This window comes from Netta rufina, assembly GCF_964035555.1.
Source record: "Netta rufina genome assembly, chromosome: 3".
NCBI lineage: Eukaryota > Metazoa > Chordata > Aves > Anseriformes > Anatidae > Netta > Netta rufina.
The window spans coordinates 93,032,271-93,047,536 of NC_140125.1; the positions used below are offsets into that span (position 1 = coordinate 93,032,271).

The 15,266-nt window shown below is 35.2% G+C and overlaps 1 protein-coding gene across 1 annotated transcript in view; it reads left to right on the top strand.

Moving 5' to 3' along the window:
* Nucleotides 1-15,266, top strand: part of EYS (eyes shut homolog) — a gene marked incomplete at both ends in the record, with an annotated part of 718,966 nt that overhangs the window by 87,911 nt on the left and 615,789 nt on the right. Inside the window, one exon of the mRNA XM_084285295.1 lies at nt 12,270-12,392. Within this exon, the coding sequence (XP_084141421.1) occupies nt 12,270-12,392 (123 nt within the window). The remainder of the gene's footprint in view (nt 1-12,269; nt 12,393-15,266) is intronic.

The window sequence follows — 15,266 nt, forward strand, 5'->3', positions numbered from 1 at the left end:
CTGTTTACTTGAAAAAATTTGTGGGCATTCTTCCTTCAACACTCTATCATAGCCATCTCTGTACTGCCTTCTTTCCTCAAATTTCCTGATGATACGGCACATCTCTTTTTGTCAGCAGCACATGTACAGGTCTGAAAGAAGAGAGACTTGGAAGGTGAGGTGAGAGAATTTTTTCATTTCCTCCTCATTTATAGCACCTCCTTGATGGAGAGGGAACAAGAAACTATCACTTGACAGAACAGGAATGCTCAACACAATTTTCTGTCCTCACCCACTATCTTTTTGCCTCCTAATCTTCACCTTAAAAATCCTTTAGGGGGATTTTATCCATGCTCGCACCCATTTTCTACTCTGAACATAAGGTGCTCAAACTTTCAGAGCCCATGATTTAGAAGAATGTTTTGGGAAACGCTGGGTGATGATGTTTCGGTATTTTTCCCTTGACATTCAGACAAAATTACATAGAAGAATAGGCAGTAACAGATTCAGTTACTATGGAGTTAAGTATTATAATTTTGTGAGGCAGTGTCCAGGAAGTGTGGATTTGTGGAGAGAGAAAAAAAAAAAAAAAGGAATACAAGGAATATAAGTTTTGGAGGGATCCTTTCCCTGAAGACTAAATATACTATACTGAGAACTCCTGACTTAATACAAATTTTCTTGTATTATTATTTTTATTTTTTTTTTGGTATTAGACATGCTGATATGAGATAAATAGCTTTAACATCGTCTATGACATCCTAATGTTCCTCTTATTCTTGTGAGTTCCAAGGACAACAATTTTAAGACTTTGTGAGAAATAAAATAGTGTCAAACCCTTGAACTTCTTGAACATTGTGTTTCACTCAGAAGCACTAAGCTGTCAGAAGAAACGAAGGATATGGTTTAATACCACATACACCAGTTTTACAGCAGTATTAGGAAACTGCACTGAATTTTAGTAGTGTTTCTCTGATTTACAGTGGCGTAAGTGAGTGCAGAATCAATCTTATTGTTTTGTTTGTTTGTTTGTTTGTTTAAAGTGGTTTAACTTTTAGCAGTGTGAATTATTTTATGGTTTTGTTTATCATCAAAGTACCATGGTCTATACACAGTAAACTTGTCACATCCCATTATATCCATGAAGTGATATAATTTTGTTTACTTGAAGAGTACAGCAATACAAAGATTAACAGAGACAAATGCCGATTTAACTAAACAAGATAATCTGGAAGGCTGCAAGACTACTTGCCTGCCACTTCAGCTTTGCCCTCCAATATCTGATATTCTCTAAGAAAATCTGTAACCAAATTAAGATTGCTAATAAAGAAGTTTTACTCTGATTTGGCATGCTTTTATGCTTTCATGCAAGCAAAGTCCTAGGGAAAAAAAATAATAAAAAAAAAAAAGTAGAGAATATAAATTTTAAAACGTGCATAGAGGGAATTTTGACTCTTCACAATTGATGTGATCAGTGCAACCCTATTGTTGTGGTTTGGTCAATTAGTACTAATGATTGTTAAAAGGTGAGGATTCAGAGCCAAGTAATATATTAAAAAATGATCAAAATAAACAGAGGAGTCACATACTAAACCATGAAGAGACATGTCACATAGTAAACTCTGAAGACATAAGAGAAGTATTGAGTAAGTAAATGACGAGGATCTTTAATCTGAAAAGATTTATTCTTCTGTCACAAATAAATTTCTCCATTCTACCATTATATACAGGACTGAAAAAGTACACTTCCATAAATGCAAAACTTCACATGCAATCCACAGGTGAGCTGCATATTGGATTGAGATGTGCTAAAAACTACTTTCTCCCTTCAGCCTGAAAATGTGCTGAAAACTACTTTCTCCCTTCAGCCTGAAAATGTTGCTATAAACAGTCCTAATGAAGTATAACTCTATCTCCTGACAAATTAGAAAACATGAGCAGACTCACTTAAGTTCATATTGTCAGCTGCTTAGAAATTAAAGCCAGAATAGGTCTTCTCATTTAGTATTTGATTCCTTTGGTAATACAGAATTTTTGTTACAGTTCTTTTCTTTTTAAGTGTTTATCTCATTTGAGTATATATGGACCATTTGTAAAATTACATTTCCATTTTGTGTCCTGGTGGGTTTTCTTTTCAAAATCAACACCACTTTCAAGATCTCATCCCCTCTTCTCCTGTAACTTTCTCCCCTTTGATGAAAGTCTGAATATATTTTCTATTTCACCCCTAATTGTTGATTCATATCTTATCATTATTATTATTCATAGAATCAAAAATGAATCCCAGAATGGTTTAGGTTGGAAGGGACTTTAAACATTATCTAGTTCCAAGCCCCCTAATATCAGCAGGGACACCTCTCACCAGACCAGGTTGCTCAAAGCCCCATCCAACCTGATCTTTTCAAGCGATGGGGCATCCACAACCCCTCTGGGCAACCTGTTCCAGTGCCTCACCATCCTCATAGTAAAGAATTTCTTCATAATCTCTAAACTAAATCTACTTCTTCATATCTAATCTAATCTAATTTAATCTCATCTAATCTAATTGCTCTTTTAGTTTAACATTACCCCTTGTCCTATCACTACACTCCCTGATAATAAGTTCCTCTCCTACTTTCTTGGAGGCTTTAAGTACAAGAAAGCTACTATCAGGCCTCCTCTTCTCTAGGTAAAATTATCCCAGCTTTCTCAGCCTGTCTTCATAGAAGAGGTACTCCAATCCTTTATAATCCCTGCGGCCCTCCTCTGGACCTGCTCTAAAAGGTCTATATCTTTCTTATACTGTGGACCTGAGAACCAAATGCAGTGTGGTTTCACAAGAGCAGAGTAGATGGGGAGAATTTCCTCCCTCAACCTGCCGGTCATGCTTCATTTGATGCAGCCTAGGATACAGTTGGCTTTCTGGGCATACGAACTTTCTTATTTTGTGTAAATCACAGAATCACAGAATGTAGCTAGCATTATAAACAACATGTGATCATCCTGGTCATAATTTAGGAAAGTATAAATGCAAGATATTCTTTCTTCCTTTAGGAAATTCTTTCAAATGTGTCCCATACTTTAATGTAATTTTTCTTGTACTTCTCTGAATTTTAGAAAATTGAAACTTCCATTCCATTCTGAAAATAAAATTAAGAGCATAGTACCTTCCCCTGCTATGTATTCTGTCAGTGTTTATGCAATATCCAAATTCAGTCCAAACCATTTTCTGCTTATACCAGGATGACAATTCATAAAATAAACTTATCACATTTCTAAATATATATGTTATTTTTTTTCTGAATGGTATTTTTAATTATTTATATTTAATATTTTCTCTTTTCTGAGGGAAACAGACTTTCTTCTTTTTATTTAAAGAAATCTAACAAGAGATCTCAGCTGCCATAACTTTGGAGGTAAACTGAGCTCTGCAGCTTCTCATGAGCTATTGGGAAGTATTGCAGGGAGGAAAAATGTCAATCAGAGTTTAACAGGATTGTTTTTGAAACCAGGGCTTTCAGAAAGTGAGGTGTGTTTTTTTTTTCCCCTTTGATTTGTGTCTCTTGTTAGTCTGAAAAAATATTCACCTTTTTTTTTTTTTTTTTTTTTTTTTTGAGAAGTATTGCCACAAAGTAGAAACATGCTGTAAGATCTTCAACATTTTCTGTTATCGAGTGCTTCTAATAAGTAGGTATATCTGTTTCTTGCTCTTTTAATTGGGGGACCTCCCTTTGATCAACACAGGCTACCACTGTGAAAGATGAGAAATTATTAGAACAGCAGTGTTCTCTCATCTTTCCATTGTAGAATTGTTCAGAGCCAAATCATGAAGATTCTTCATTATAAGAAATAAAAGTGCCAGTAACTTCATTTTTTGGTATCTAACAATAACAGCTAACATACTGAACAATTTTCTCTCACAGTCTTAAAGGAATATCTCCTTTCATCACAACTTTGTTTCCCATCCCTTGTCTTTTGCTCTGTGACATCAGGAGATTCTTTTCTTCCTCCTGGACAGAAAGAAAGGCAGCAAGAAGTTGTGGCAATAACAATTACTAGTTAATAATTCATAACATTTGAGTTAATGAGAGTAAGTGGCAAAAGCTTCATTTCTCGTCATTTCAAGCCTACCACATGTAAAATGTGTCAGAGTTAGGGCAAACTTCATTGAAAATGAAGAAGGAAGTGCAAAAGATACTAACCATAAGCTTGCTAGAAAAACAATGCTTTGTTCTACCTATCTGTTTATATAATAGATCACACCTTAGAGAAAGGATTTGAGAAATCACATATTGGGTATGTGTTCTCTACCAGTCCCATGAGAAAAGTTTTTTAAAACAGTTTCTGAGAAAGCCGTATGTCTATAAAATGAGTGAATAAAGGGTTCCCATCTGTCTTTAACAATATAATGTCTTGAACATTTATTCTGTCATCTGAGGCTGGCAGGAGTTTTCTCATTAGAAATCCTCCCGAATGTCTGATTGTGCATCTGCAGATTAGTCAGACACAAATAACAAGAACTTGAAGTTATATATTTGCTATTTAAGAAAGGCACATCTTTCTCATTGTAAGTTTGACAAAGGCTCTAGTCTCAGAGTTTTGCAGTTTCTGCCATGACAACTTGATATTGTAGCAAAATTTATATTGAATTTTAGCATGACACCATTGACACTGTGTGCCTCCAAACTTACTCTTCCAGACTATTAAATTACTAAAATTTGATGAGTCTGTGAAAATTAGGAAATTTTGATGAGTCCTGTGAAAAAAAATAATAATAATTTACCTGGGAATTGAATATGTTCTTCAAAGCTCCCAGTTTACGACGTCTTAAAGAAATAATTCTTTATTAATTAAAGAACAGCTAAACATAATGCACGTACGGGCTGCATTAGAATTTATTAATAAAGAATTTTTAGTAATTATTTTTGGCCCTCAGCTTCTCATATTCATAATGTTTAATCTCATAATACATTGGTAAATTATTGTTTTTGTTTTAAATATGAGGAATGGTTTTACATTGCTTTATTCATTAGGAAGTTAGATAGGTCATATAAAAAATGTTAATGCATTTTGTCATGTTTTCCATTGCAAGTCTGAAACCACAGGGCCCATCTAGTACTCTGTGAAACAATTCTAATCCCACAATTATATTTTTGTTGATACCATAGTTTCTTCTTCAGGGGAATTCTTAGTATACAGAATATAAAATATGCAGGATGAGTACTGGAGCATACTCTAGTCATTACAAAGATAAAATTGTCATCAGGTATCCGTTTATATCATGATTCCTTTACGTATTCACTGTAGAACTAGTCCAAAAGTATTGTTCCGATGATAAAATTGTAATGAATAGTCAAATATGCAGTTTTGCATTTGGAGTTGCTGTGGAATAGTTATATTAAAGAACATTGTCGTTATATTTACTAATTTGTAAGACTATCAAATGTCTTTTCAAGACCAATTCACCTAATTCTTCTCTTTCCTATCAATTTACACTTTATTCTGACATAAGGTTATTAGCTGGCACAAATCAGAATTCTGTGTTCCTGAGAGTATCAGACCAGGTAGGACTAGCCGCAGAAGCAAGAGTGACACTGTGTGTCTATGAGCTCAGGGTCATCTTCAGGAAAGAACTGCAGTTTCACGGTTGTTACTGTTCATGTAATGGCCTGTAATCCTAAAAAATCTCTAGAACCTTTAGGCTTTGCGTCATGCGTTGACTGCTGTTTCTTTCCAGCTATTGACAATTTTTAGAAAGGGCCTGGAAACACACAGTTCCCAATCTTAATGCTTACAAATGAAATCACTTTTGATTACAAATGGAATGGGATATTTGGTTGTTCTGACTGCTTTCATTTTTCTTTTCCCTACAATGTTCAGTTACAATGGTCAAGTGTTAATGTCTCAGTTGTCTTGGAAATTAGGTCATCAGACACGTCAGGTATAATTCCCTATTGTAGTGGTTTATACAAGTTTGTATATTTCTTAGAACCATAGAATCATAGAATCATTAAGGTTGGAAAAGACCTCCAAGACCATCTGGTCCAATCATCCCCCTACCACCAATATTACCCACTAAACTATGTCTCTAAGCACCATTTAAAGCTCTGTTTTTGGAAAAGTGCAAAGTTGTTACTGAGAGAACTGACCTAAAATTAAAATGTCAGACAATGGCTAGCAAAGCCTCGGTTCAGCAAAAAACATTATGTGCTTTGGAAGACCTCAAAACAACAGTTAGTCAATGGGATCATACCATTATCACAGAACTATAGCATATCCCAAGTTGTGAGGGACCCACAAGGATCAAGTCCAACTCCTGGGTCCCCAAAGTACCACCCCAAAAACAAACCATGTGTCTGAGAGCGTTGTCCGAATGCTTCTTGAATTATGACAGGCTCAGTGCTGTGACCACTATCCTGGGCAGCCTGTTCCAGTGCCTGACCACCCTCTCAGTGAAGAATCTTTTCCTAATATCCAACCTGAACCTCTTCTGTCACAGCTCCATGCCATTCCCTCAGGTCCTGTCACTCTCATCAGAGAGATCAGTGCCTGCCCCTCTGCTCCCCCTCACGAGAAAGCTGTATATATTAAAAGCTGTATTATAAGAAAACACTTAACGGGAAGATATCAACATGTGTCAGACTCTTCCAAGCAGTGAGAATCTGCAATTTTCTTTGTTTATTTTTAGGCCAGCCAGCCAATACAAAGAGGTGATATTCCCACAATATATAGTGTTGTTGTGGCCTCCCCTTGAATATTATGTGCAGTTCTGGTCTCCACAATATAAAAAGAATATTAAGACACTTGAATGAATCCAGCGGAGGGCAACAAAACTGATAAAAGGACTGGAAGACATTTGTATGAGAAGAGGCTGAGGAGACTGGGTTTGTCTAGTTTGGAGAAAAAAGGCTAAGAGGTAACCTCATTGCACTCTACAAGTTTCTGAGGAGAGAAAATTGAGAAGGACTTTATCTGAAAGAATAGTTCAGAGAGGGTACTTCTAACAACAGTCACAGGGAGGGGGGCATTAAAAAGGTGAACAGCACTTTTCATACTGGGACCTTGAGTATTTTATGGTCCAGACATTTATGTAACAAACATCTGTGTTTGTAGAACACTGTAGTTTGGCAGTCTGTATTTCATCATATCTTGCTGTAGGTTTTTCACCTTGAAAAAAGATAACCAAGTTAACATTTTTGATATTGAAACAATGCATGTAGGGTGGGCTTACTGTGAAGACCCCACAGGTGTTTATTTAGTGTGTATTTAAGGCTGCGTGAAGGATTAGCACAATGATTAGCTAGCTCCCATGCTGTGTTCTTCCTGAATATGGGTTTAAAGTGTACGTTTAAAATATTGTATAAAAGGGAATAAGCATTAAAGATACATGTAATTGAGTGTGAATATTGTTATTAATAATTAAACTTGATTGGCATTGGAAGCTAAATTAGACAAATTTAGTTCAGGATTTGAATGATGTATCAGCATTTTATGATACTCCCACTTTTGGGAAAATGAAGTCTGTTGTCAAATATCCAAATGGTGGGAAAATAAATCTTACTGAAACTTAGAACAACTGGGAACATCATAGGTTATTAAGGCCAGTTCCAGAGCACAACAGTGACAAAAAATAACCTGGAAGAGACAGTGTGCTCTTCCCTGGTTTGACCATAACAATGCACAGGAATTACAGTTTACCTCACAATAAACCACACTTTGGATCCTCTACCATCAAAATATTAACTATTAAAATACATTTTATTTGTTAGTTAGAATCATGGGAAATATATGATACCAAATATATCTGGTATCAAGATATATACCAGAATACACCTGATATCCAGAATAATCCAAATAGTGATGACTGTGTAGGGAGTGTTCTGAAAATGTTCAGTTTAAGACAAGACTTAAAATTAGATTCTTTGAAAGCATGTCTGATATTTGACCTCTGTATTCGATGCAGGTTGTGCTCTATAACTTATGTGAGACTTCAGCCATATATTAGAATTAATAAATAAATTCTGCAAGGAACAGGGAAAAGAATTGACAGACACACTGATTGCACTGGGGCACTCCACTATTTACCTGTATTTGTTGCTATTTTTCTGACACAACCATCAACTCTATACAAATTATTTTCTCTGGTATTCACAAATGCATCATAGATTGACATGTTATCCTGGTTCTGAAGGCTTTTGAATTTGTTTTCCAAATCAGATAAGGTTTTAGGGACCTTTAAAATTGACACAAAAATAGGAAAGAAAGATGTAAAACCATTTTGTTTTGCCAATATATAATATAGTTTTAATTTGTTAATTTTTATCTGCTAGTTTACTTTTAGAGAAAATATACAAATTGGGAATTTTTTGTTTTAGATACATATAAACATGTAAATATACATGTTTAATGGTGTGCCATGTCTTCACTACATATCTTTCACAAGTCATGTCCTGAGAACCTAACATAATAAAAAAGAATGCTTTTTCTCCATTCAAATAATTACTGCAAGGTATATAGAAACAAAACAACAGAAAGATATTAAAAAAAAAAAAAAAAGCATGAACATTTTCATTTTATAAATTGAATTATTTTTTCTAGTAACAGTGAACATATTTCTTTTTTTATTTCAATTAAATTGGGACATACCTTTCTTGTAGTAAGTAGGTCATCATCAGTCATACATTAAAAGTTAGCTGCAGAACTCAATATAAAGATATTCCGCTTTAGAGGTGTGCACAGAATAGTATCTACTTTCCATCCATTGTTTACGTAATGCCTTAAAAATAGTGATTAGAAAAAGAGTGGCAACTTGTTTGAATGGTGCACGTCAATGAAATGTGCTGACAATTGTGCAAAGATTAGTATCAATATTTGGAATTAACATGGCACAAAGCTATATAGATTTGGTGGGTTGACATTGGCGGGCTGCCAGACCCCCACCCAGCTGCTCTCTCTCCTTGGCAGAACTGGAGGAGAAAATGTGCAGAAAAAGCTTATGGGTTGAGATGAAGACAGGGAGATCATTTATCACCTACCTTGCCAGGCAAATCAGTTTCAACTTGGGGAAAATCAGTTTAATTTATTGCCAATTAAAATACAATGGCATAGTGAGAAACAAAGACAAAATAAAACACCTTCCACACACTTTTTCCAGGCTCAGCTTCACTCCTTCATTCCCAACTCCTCTACCTTCTCACCCAGCCCGGAGCAGTTCAGGAGGTTGTGGTCAGTTCATTCCTCCTTCTTCACAGTTTTCTGTGCTCCAGGGGAGTCCTTCAGTGGGCTGCAGTCCTTCAAGATAAACCTGCTCCAGTGTGGGTGTTTCATGGGCTATAGTTCCTTCCAGACATGTCTACCTGCTCCACGGGTAGCAGGAGAATTTCTGCTCCAGCACCTGGAATGTCTCCTCCCTCCTTTCTCTTACTGCTCAAAAGGCTATTCTTCACTCATTTTAGTCCCCTTCCTCAAGAAATGCCTATCTGGCATTTTCTTCCTTTTTTTTTTAAATAAGCTTTCCCACAGGCACCCTTATCTTGACTGATGGGCCCAGCTGTGGCCTGCAGTGGGGCCATTGGAGCCCTCTGGAACCAGCTGGGGCTGGCACGGGGCAGCCCTGGCCTCTCCTCACAGAGGCCGCCCCACTGCCAATGCCTGTCCACCTACCCCTAGTACAGTGTATTGAAGGAACAAGGAGACTAAGTTGTCGTTTCCTTTTGTTTCTGTGATGCCTACTTTCCTTCTTTTAGCAAGATATGCAGATAGCATTCTCACCTATTGTAATTAAGTTATACAGTTCATACATACTGGAGATCTGACTCGTATGGCAGCTGTTTGCTATGCTTCAATATATTCGTACGCTGTGTATTTTACTTCTCCTCTCCACAGCTGAAAGAACTAGACAATAAAATAATTGATAATACTGTCTCTTACATTAACATGTCAAAATTCACAAAAGGTATCATAAAAATATCAAAGTGACTCTAATACAAGCAAAACACATGAAAATATGTATATTGTTTGCATAATTCTATGAATGTCTTCCTACTTTCTGGAAGTACTTCCTATTTTATTTATTGCTTTATATCAGGTATAAAGACATGTATTTGCAATATTGGATATGAAGTGAAAGAAATTTAATTCTTTGTTGATAAAATACAGAAGTTCTCCCTTTCAGGTTCCTCTTTCAATGAAATACAGATTCTAACAGCTCTTGGTTTTAATTACAGAAAAGCATTTGGAATGAAATTTTCATGTTAATACCACACATAAAGATGAAGAAAATCAAAGATTGCCTTGTTTTCTTTGCAGGTTTTTCAGGCCAGTACTGTGAAATAGAATTGAATGAATGTGATTCAGCTCCTTGCTTGAATGGTGCTGTCTGTCAGAATGATGTCAACAGATATGATTGTTTTTGCCCTGAAGGTAAGTTGTTCAAAATAATTTATTTTTATTTTCTCTGACAATTTTTAAAATTGCCTTCAGTCTGCAAAATATCTTCTTGACAGTCTAAAACCCTTTTCTTTTTTTTAATTTTCTGTCTCTGAAGATAAGTTATTCTTTAATGAAGTCTCATTTGCATTTTTGTCCATCAAGGCACCCAATAAAACAAGCACACTCAAAATGAATGGAGGCAGATGTGAATGTGTTACATTTATCAAACAAAACCTCATGATTTTACCAAAAGCTGAATAAGTGAAGGAAAACATAAATGTGTAGCATGTGAAATTCACAGAAAAATGTATGAATAAGCTTACAAATAAAATATTTTATCCTGATTTACTAATTTGCTGTTTTGTGACTGAGCATAAGAAGCAGACTATCGTGGCCAAAATAATGATTTTATAGTAGTTCTTCAGTATGAAAATGTATTAAAATTTTCACAGACAAAAAGAACATGTCTTTCAATACTTTTGGTCAGTTTCTGTAAAAATGCATATGGCCCAGTGTATGAAAAGTATGTGAACAAATGATTGGTTTCAAGAAAAAAAAGTAGTTCAAGGAAAAAACAAAAAGCTTTAAAGCATTTAATATTACATTGTCTTTCTGCAATACTTTTTAAAAACATTTTTCTTCTGAATATTTGTATTTTTATAATTGTAATTTTAGTATAAAAGAGTCAAGTTCATGTTTTATAAGCTGATAATTTGTTTCTGCGTTTTAAAATTTCTTATACTTGCTTGAGTTTAATCTCAAACAGTGCTGTTTTGTATGTTTGGACTGATGGTGAATTGATTTCGTAGTTTACAATATTTCAGTTATTTTTATACTAATACAAGCATTCTAGTGCTGATGATAACTTTAGAAGCTTATCACAAAAGATGAAACTGTTACAAATAATTCTTTTAAGTACAGCCTCCATCATTAGTTAGTTTAAATTAGAAGCCAAAACAGATATTGGAAAGCAGTTGAAAACTGAGCTTGGAAAAGATCATACTGCTGTTTACTCTTCCTGATCAGCTTACAGAAAAATATTTCTTGGCATCCACATTGATAATTTTGTGGCTTACTTGTTACCTGTGAGACGTGGGTCTGATTAAACTGTGATTGCAAACGAGAGCTGTTACTATATACATTATTAATGAACTCAGGGTAATTCTAAAGTTTTATGACTTAGGGATCAGTGGAAATTGGTTCCATGGTCAGTTTGAGAAATTATGAGAATATGGCTTGCACTGAGGGTGCTGATGGCTTAGCATTAGTCATGGTCTTTCTGCAGCCATGGCCTGTGACAGCACTAATGACAGTCATTTCGTAGCATGACCACGAATTAGAATACATTTACAAGAGCGTAAAATGTCAGATATTGCAGAGGAGATTCTCCTGCAATTTCAGGTATTAAAAAAAAATAAAAATCTTTTGGACTTCTTTGCTTGCTAAAAGTCACTATTACATGAGAAACAAATAGAGAATAAGTGGAGAAGTGACTATTTGAGAGTTGATTATTAAAACTATAATCAGATGCCCAAATCCCAGCACATCTGTAATGTTCTCAAAATGGCAGAAGATATACCAATTCTTTAGTTTCTGCTGAACATAAAGTTCAACTAGATTAATGAAAACACTGAATCCTAAAATTTGTTCTTTCAATTATTAGCTCTTTTTAAAGTATGTTTGATGGTCAAATTATTTTTTTTATTAATGATAGCACAGGAAAAGCTTTTAGGAAGATCTTTCAAAAAGAGTTCAAGATAATTGTATTGCAAGAGTAAATTGAAACTAATCTATTCTTTAGAAAAAAAAAATACCCAGAGAAGGCACACACGTAGCTGAATAATGCATAACACTTTTTTTTTTTTTTTTTTTTTCCCAAGGATTTGAAGGTCTTAACTGTGAAATGAACTTTGATGAGTGCACTTATGGCTTCTGTAAAAACAATTCAACTTGTTTGGACCTGATTGCAGACTACAGTTGTGTTTGTCCTCCAGGATTCACTGGTAAGATATATTGTACTCTGGATAAGGCATTAAATAGTTAAATGTTTATTTACTTTTCTGAAAATAAATTAAAAAAAAAACTCTTTGTAATTGAATTTTGTTGAGTATTTTAGCATTAATAGAAGTAAATTTAATATTGATAATCTGCTTTAGCTTCCTTAAAAAGATGATAAAAAAATGAAAAGTGTGTATGCTTTTAGACTAATTGATAGAAAACAGAACTATATTTTGTCTAGATAAAAAGTGTTCAGAAAATACATAGCCCATGAAAAATATTATTTCATATTTTCCTAGGCATGCAACAATAGCTATAGTTGGTGGTATTTATCTTCAGAAGATCATATCACAGCCATAATTTTCTTGTGATTCAGATGGAAAAAAAAAGAATACAATTTAGCAAGAGTACACTTTGTTCTTTTCAAGAAAGATGCCATCATATCCTTATGATAATTAGGTTGGAAATTACACAATTATTTGTGTGTACAACAGGCTTAAGAAAATAGCTCTTGCATCAGGAGCAGTCTTCATGAACCTACTTGCTGCCAGAAGCAGCTAACAGGATCATGGGGAAATCAATAAAACTGTCTCAGAAAATATGCTATCTTAACAACTAATAGGCTGTGATGTCAGGGACTGGAACACACTGACTTTCAGCTGCTGATTTCAGGGAAGCAAATGTAATGGCATTAGTATGATATGAGTGGTAACAAGATGAGCCGTGGCAGCAAAAAAATCATCATTTGCTGGGCAGTCTCAGCAATCCTATGAATTTAGTGGGTGTTCTATAAAAAGTAAAATGTGTGTGTACAGGGTGTTCAAAATCTGTGGTGACAGAAAAAGAAAAAAATAAAAGATCAATTATGGAAAGATGGGTTAAACGAATGAGTCGAGTGGTGAAGGATGAGGAGACAAATTTAAGTTACAAGAAAATAAAGCATTTGAGGTTGATAGTAACACCAATGACATCCAGTTTAGGAGAAAGTCATGTATTTTATCAATGGTTAACAATAGGCAGATGGGACATAAGGAATGTAAAATGATACACAGAAATGTAGAATCTGTGAAAGTAATAATAGTTGCAGTTCCCACAGATGTTTGCAATTTTGCTTAATTCATGCCAATGTATTCTAATATTATTCTGCATTACAAAACTGAAATGTGCTCTTTTTCCTACCAGATCATATTTTACTTTTTTCTTTGATAACTGGCTTTGTTGTTATGAATTTTTATGCCTATGTTATGTCAGTTAGAAAATAAAGGAGGTGACCACAAAGTATCTGTTAATGTAAATGGGAGAATTTTTTAATGACACTTTTAAAGTAACAAAAATAAACAAAACAAACAACAACAACAGAAAACTCTCACTGCTGTACCACAAGGATCAAAACAGAAAACATATAACTTTTCTGTAGTAGGTTCCAAACAGTCAGTTTTAACTAGCGAATGCAGGAAAAGCTGTTCCTTTGAAAATACAGCTACAGTTCTTCAGGGTATAAGGGAGTTCACATTACAGAACCAGAACTATAAGGAGAATTTTGGGTGTCACGAAAGCCTGGAACAAGGTATATTCTCCCTAGAAGGAACACTTAATCCTAGATTCATACTGGTGCAAGCAGTTTGCTAAGCTGTTCATTATAAGACAAAAAAGATTAATGTTCTGTCAATGATAAAAATAGTTACCAGTGGATGATAGGCAGATTTTAATGGATACTTTGAGGGCTATCAATAGTACATGATGAAAAGTGCTGTCTTCTTATTATACTGTGTTGTTGTTGTTGTTGTTGTTGTTGTTGTTTGGTTTTGGTTTTTGGTTTTGAGACGGGACAGCTCCCACAAGAAAACAAATCAGCCAGTGCACTGATTGGAACTGGAAGTGGGTATAAGGGCCCTCCTTATTACACTGAGTATTTTCCTCCTGATTACACTGAGTATTTTCATTTGTGCTTTGTGCTATTTGTGGAATAAATGCACAATCAGCTGTTGTGGATGTCATTAAATCAGATCTCTCCATGCCTTCTGACAACTGCTTCATCCTCCCTAGAAATGGTCTTTGATGCCAAATACCGTATATTTGAGCTTGTATCTTCTATGAAAAACAATAGTAAATCAGCATATTGTCCACCAATATTCTGATTTAATGCAAGATTTACAGATTTCAATATCTTGCAACTTTCTGAATTGCCACTGTTTACTTATGGTACCCTTTATGTCGCATGTACTTCTGAGTACTAGGACTGATGTAAATGTTCCTGGTAGATATTGCCATAATGGCAGTGGTATACTCAAAATAAGTTTAGAAGCAAAAGGAAACACTGTACATACAGGAATTTATTGTTCATCTAGTTAATATTTAAGCAATGTAGAAATCCATATTATATAACAGATACAGAAAAACATCATTAGCAGGAGAGTCAAAATTATTATACCAGAAAACCTGCTGTTATCTACCCATTTTCTTTGTTATGTTCATCCTTCCAGTGTCCCTTCTGAGGAAGACAAGGAAAAGCCTTTTCTTTTCTATGAAATCAAACCTTGCTGTCCTGGTTTCAGTTAGGACAGGGTTAATTTTCTTCCTAGTAGCTGGTAGAATGCTATGTTTTGGCTTAGGATGAGAAGAGTGCTGATAACACCCCGATGGTTTAATTGTTGCAGAGCAGTGCTTACACCAAGCAAAGGACATCTCAGCTTCTTGCTCTGTCCTGCCAACGGGCACGCTGGGGGTGCAGCAAGAGCTGGGAGGAGACAGACCCAGGACAGGTGACCCAAACTAGCCAAAGGGGTATTCCATACCATCTGATGCCATGCTAAACAATATATAGGGGTGGCTAGTTGGGGGAGGGGGCCAGACTGCTCGGGGTTAGGCTGGGCATCGGT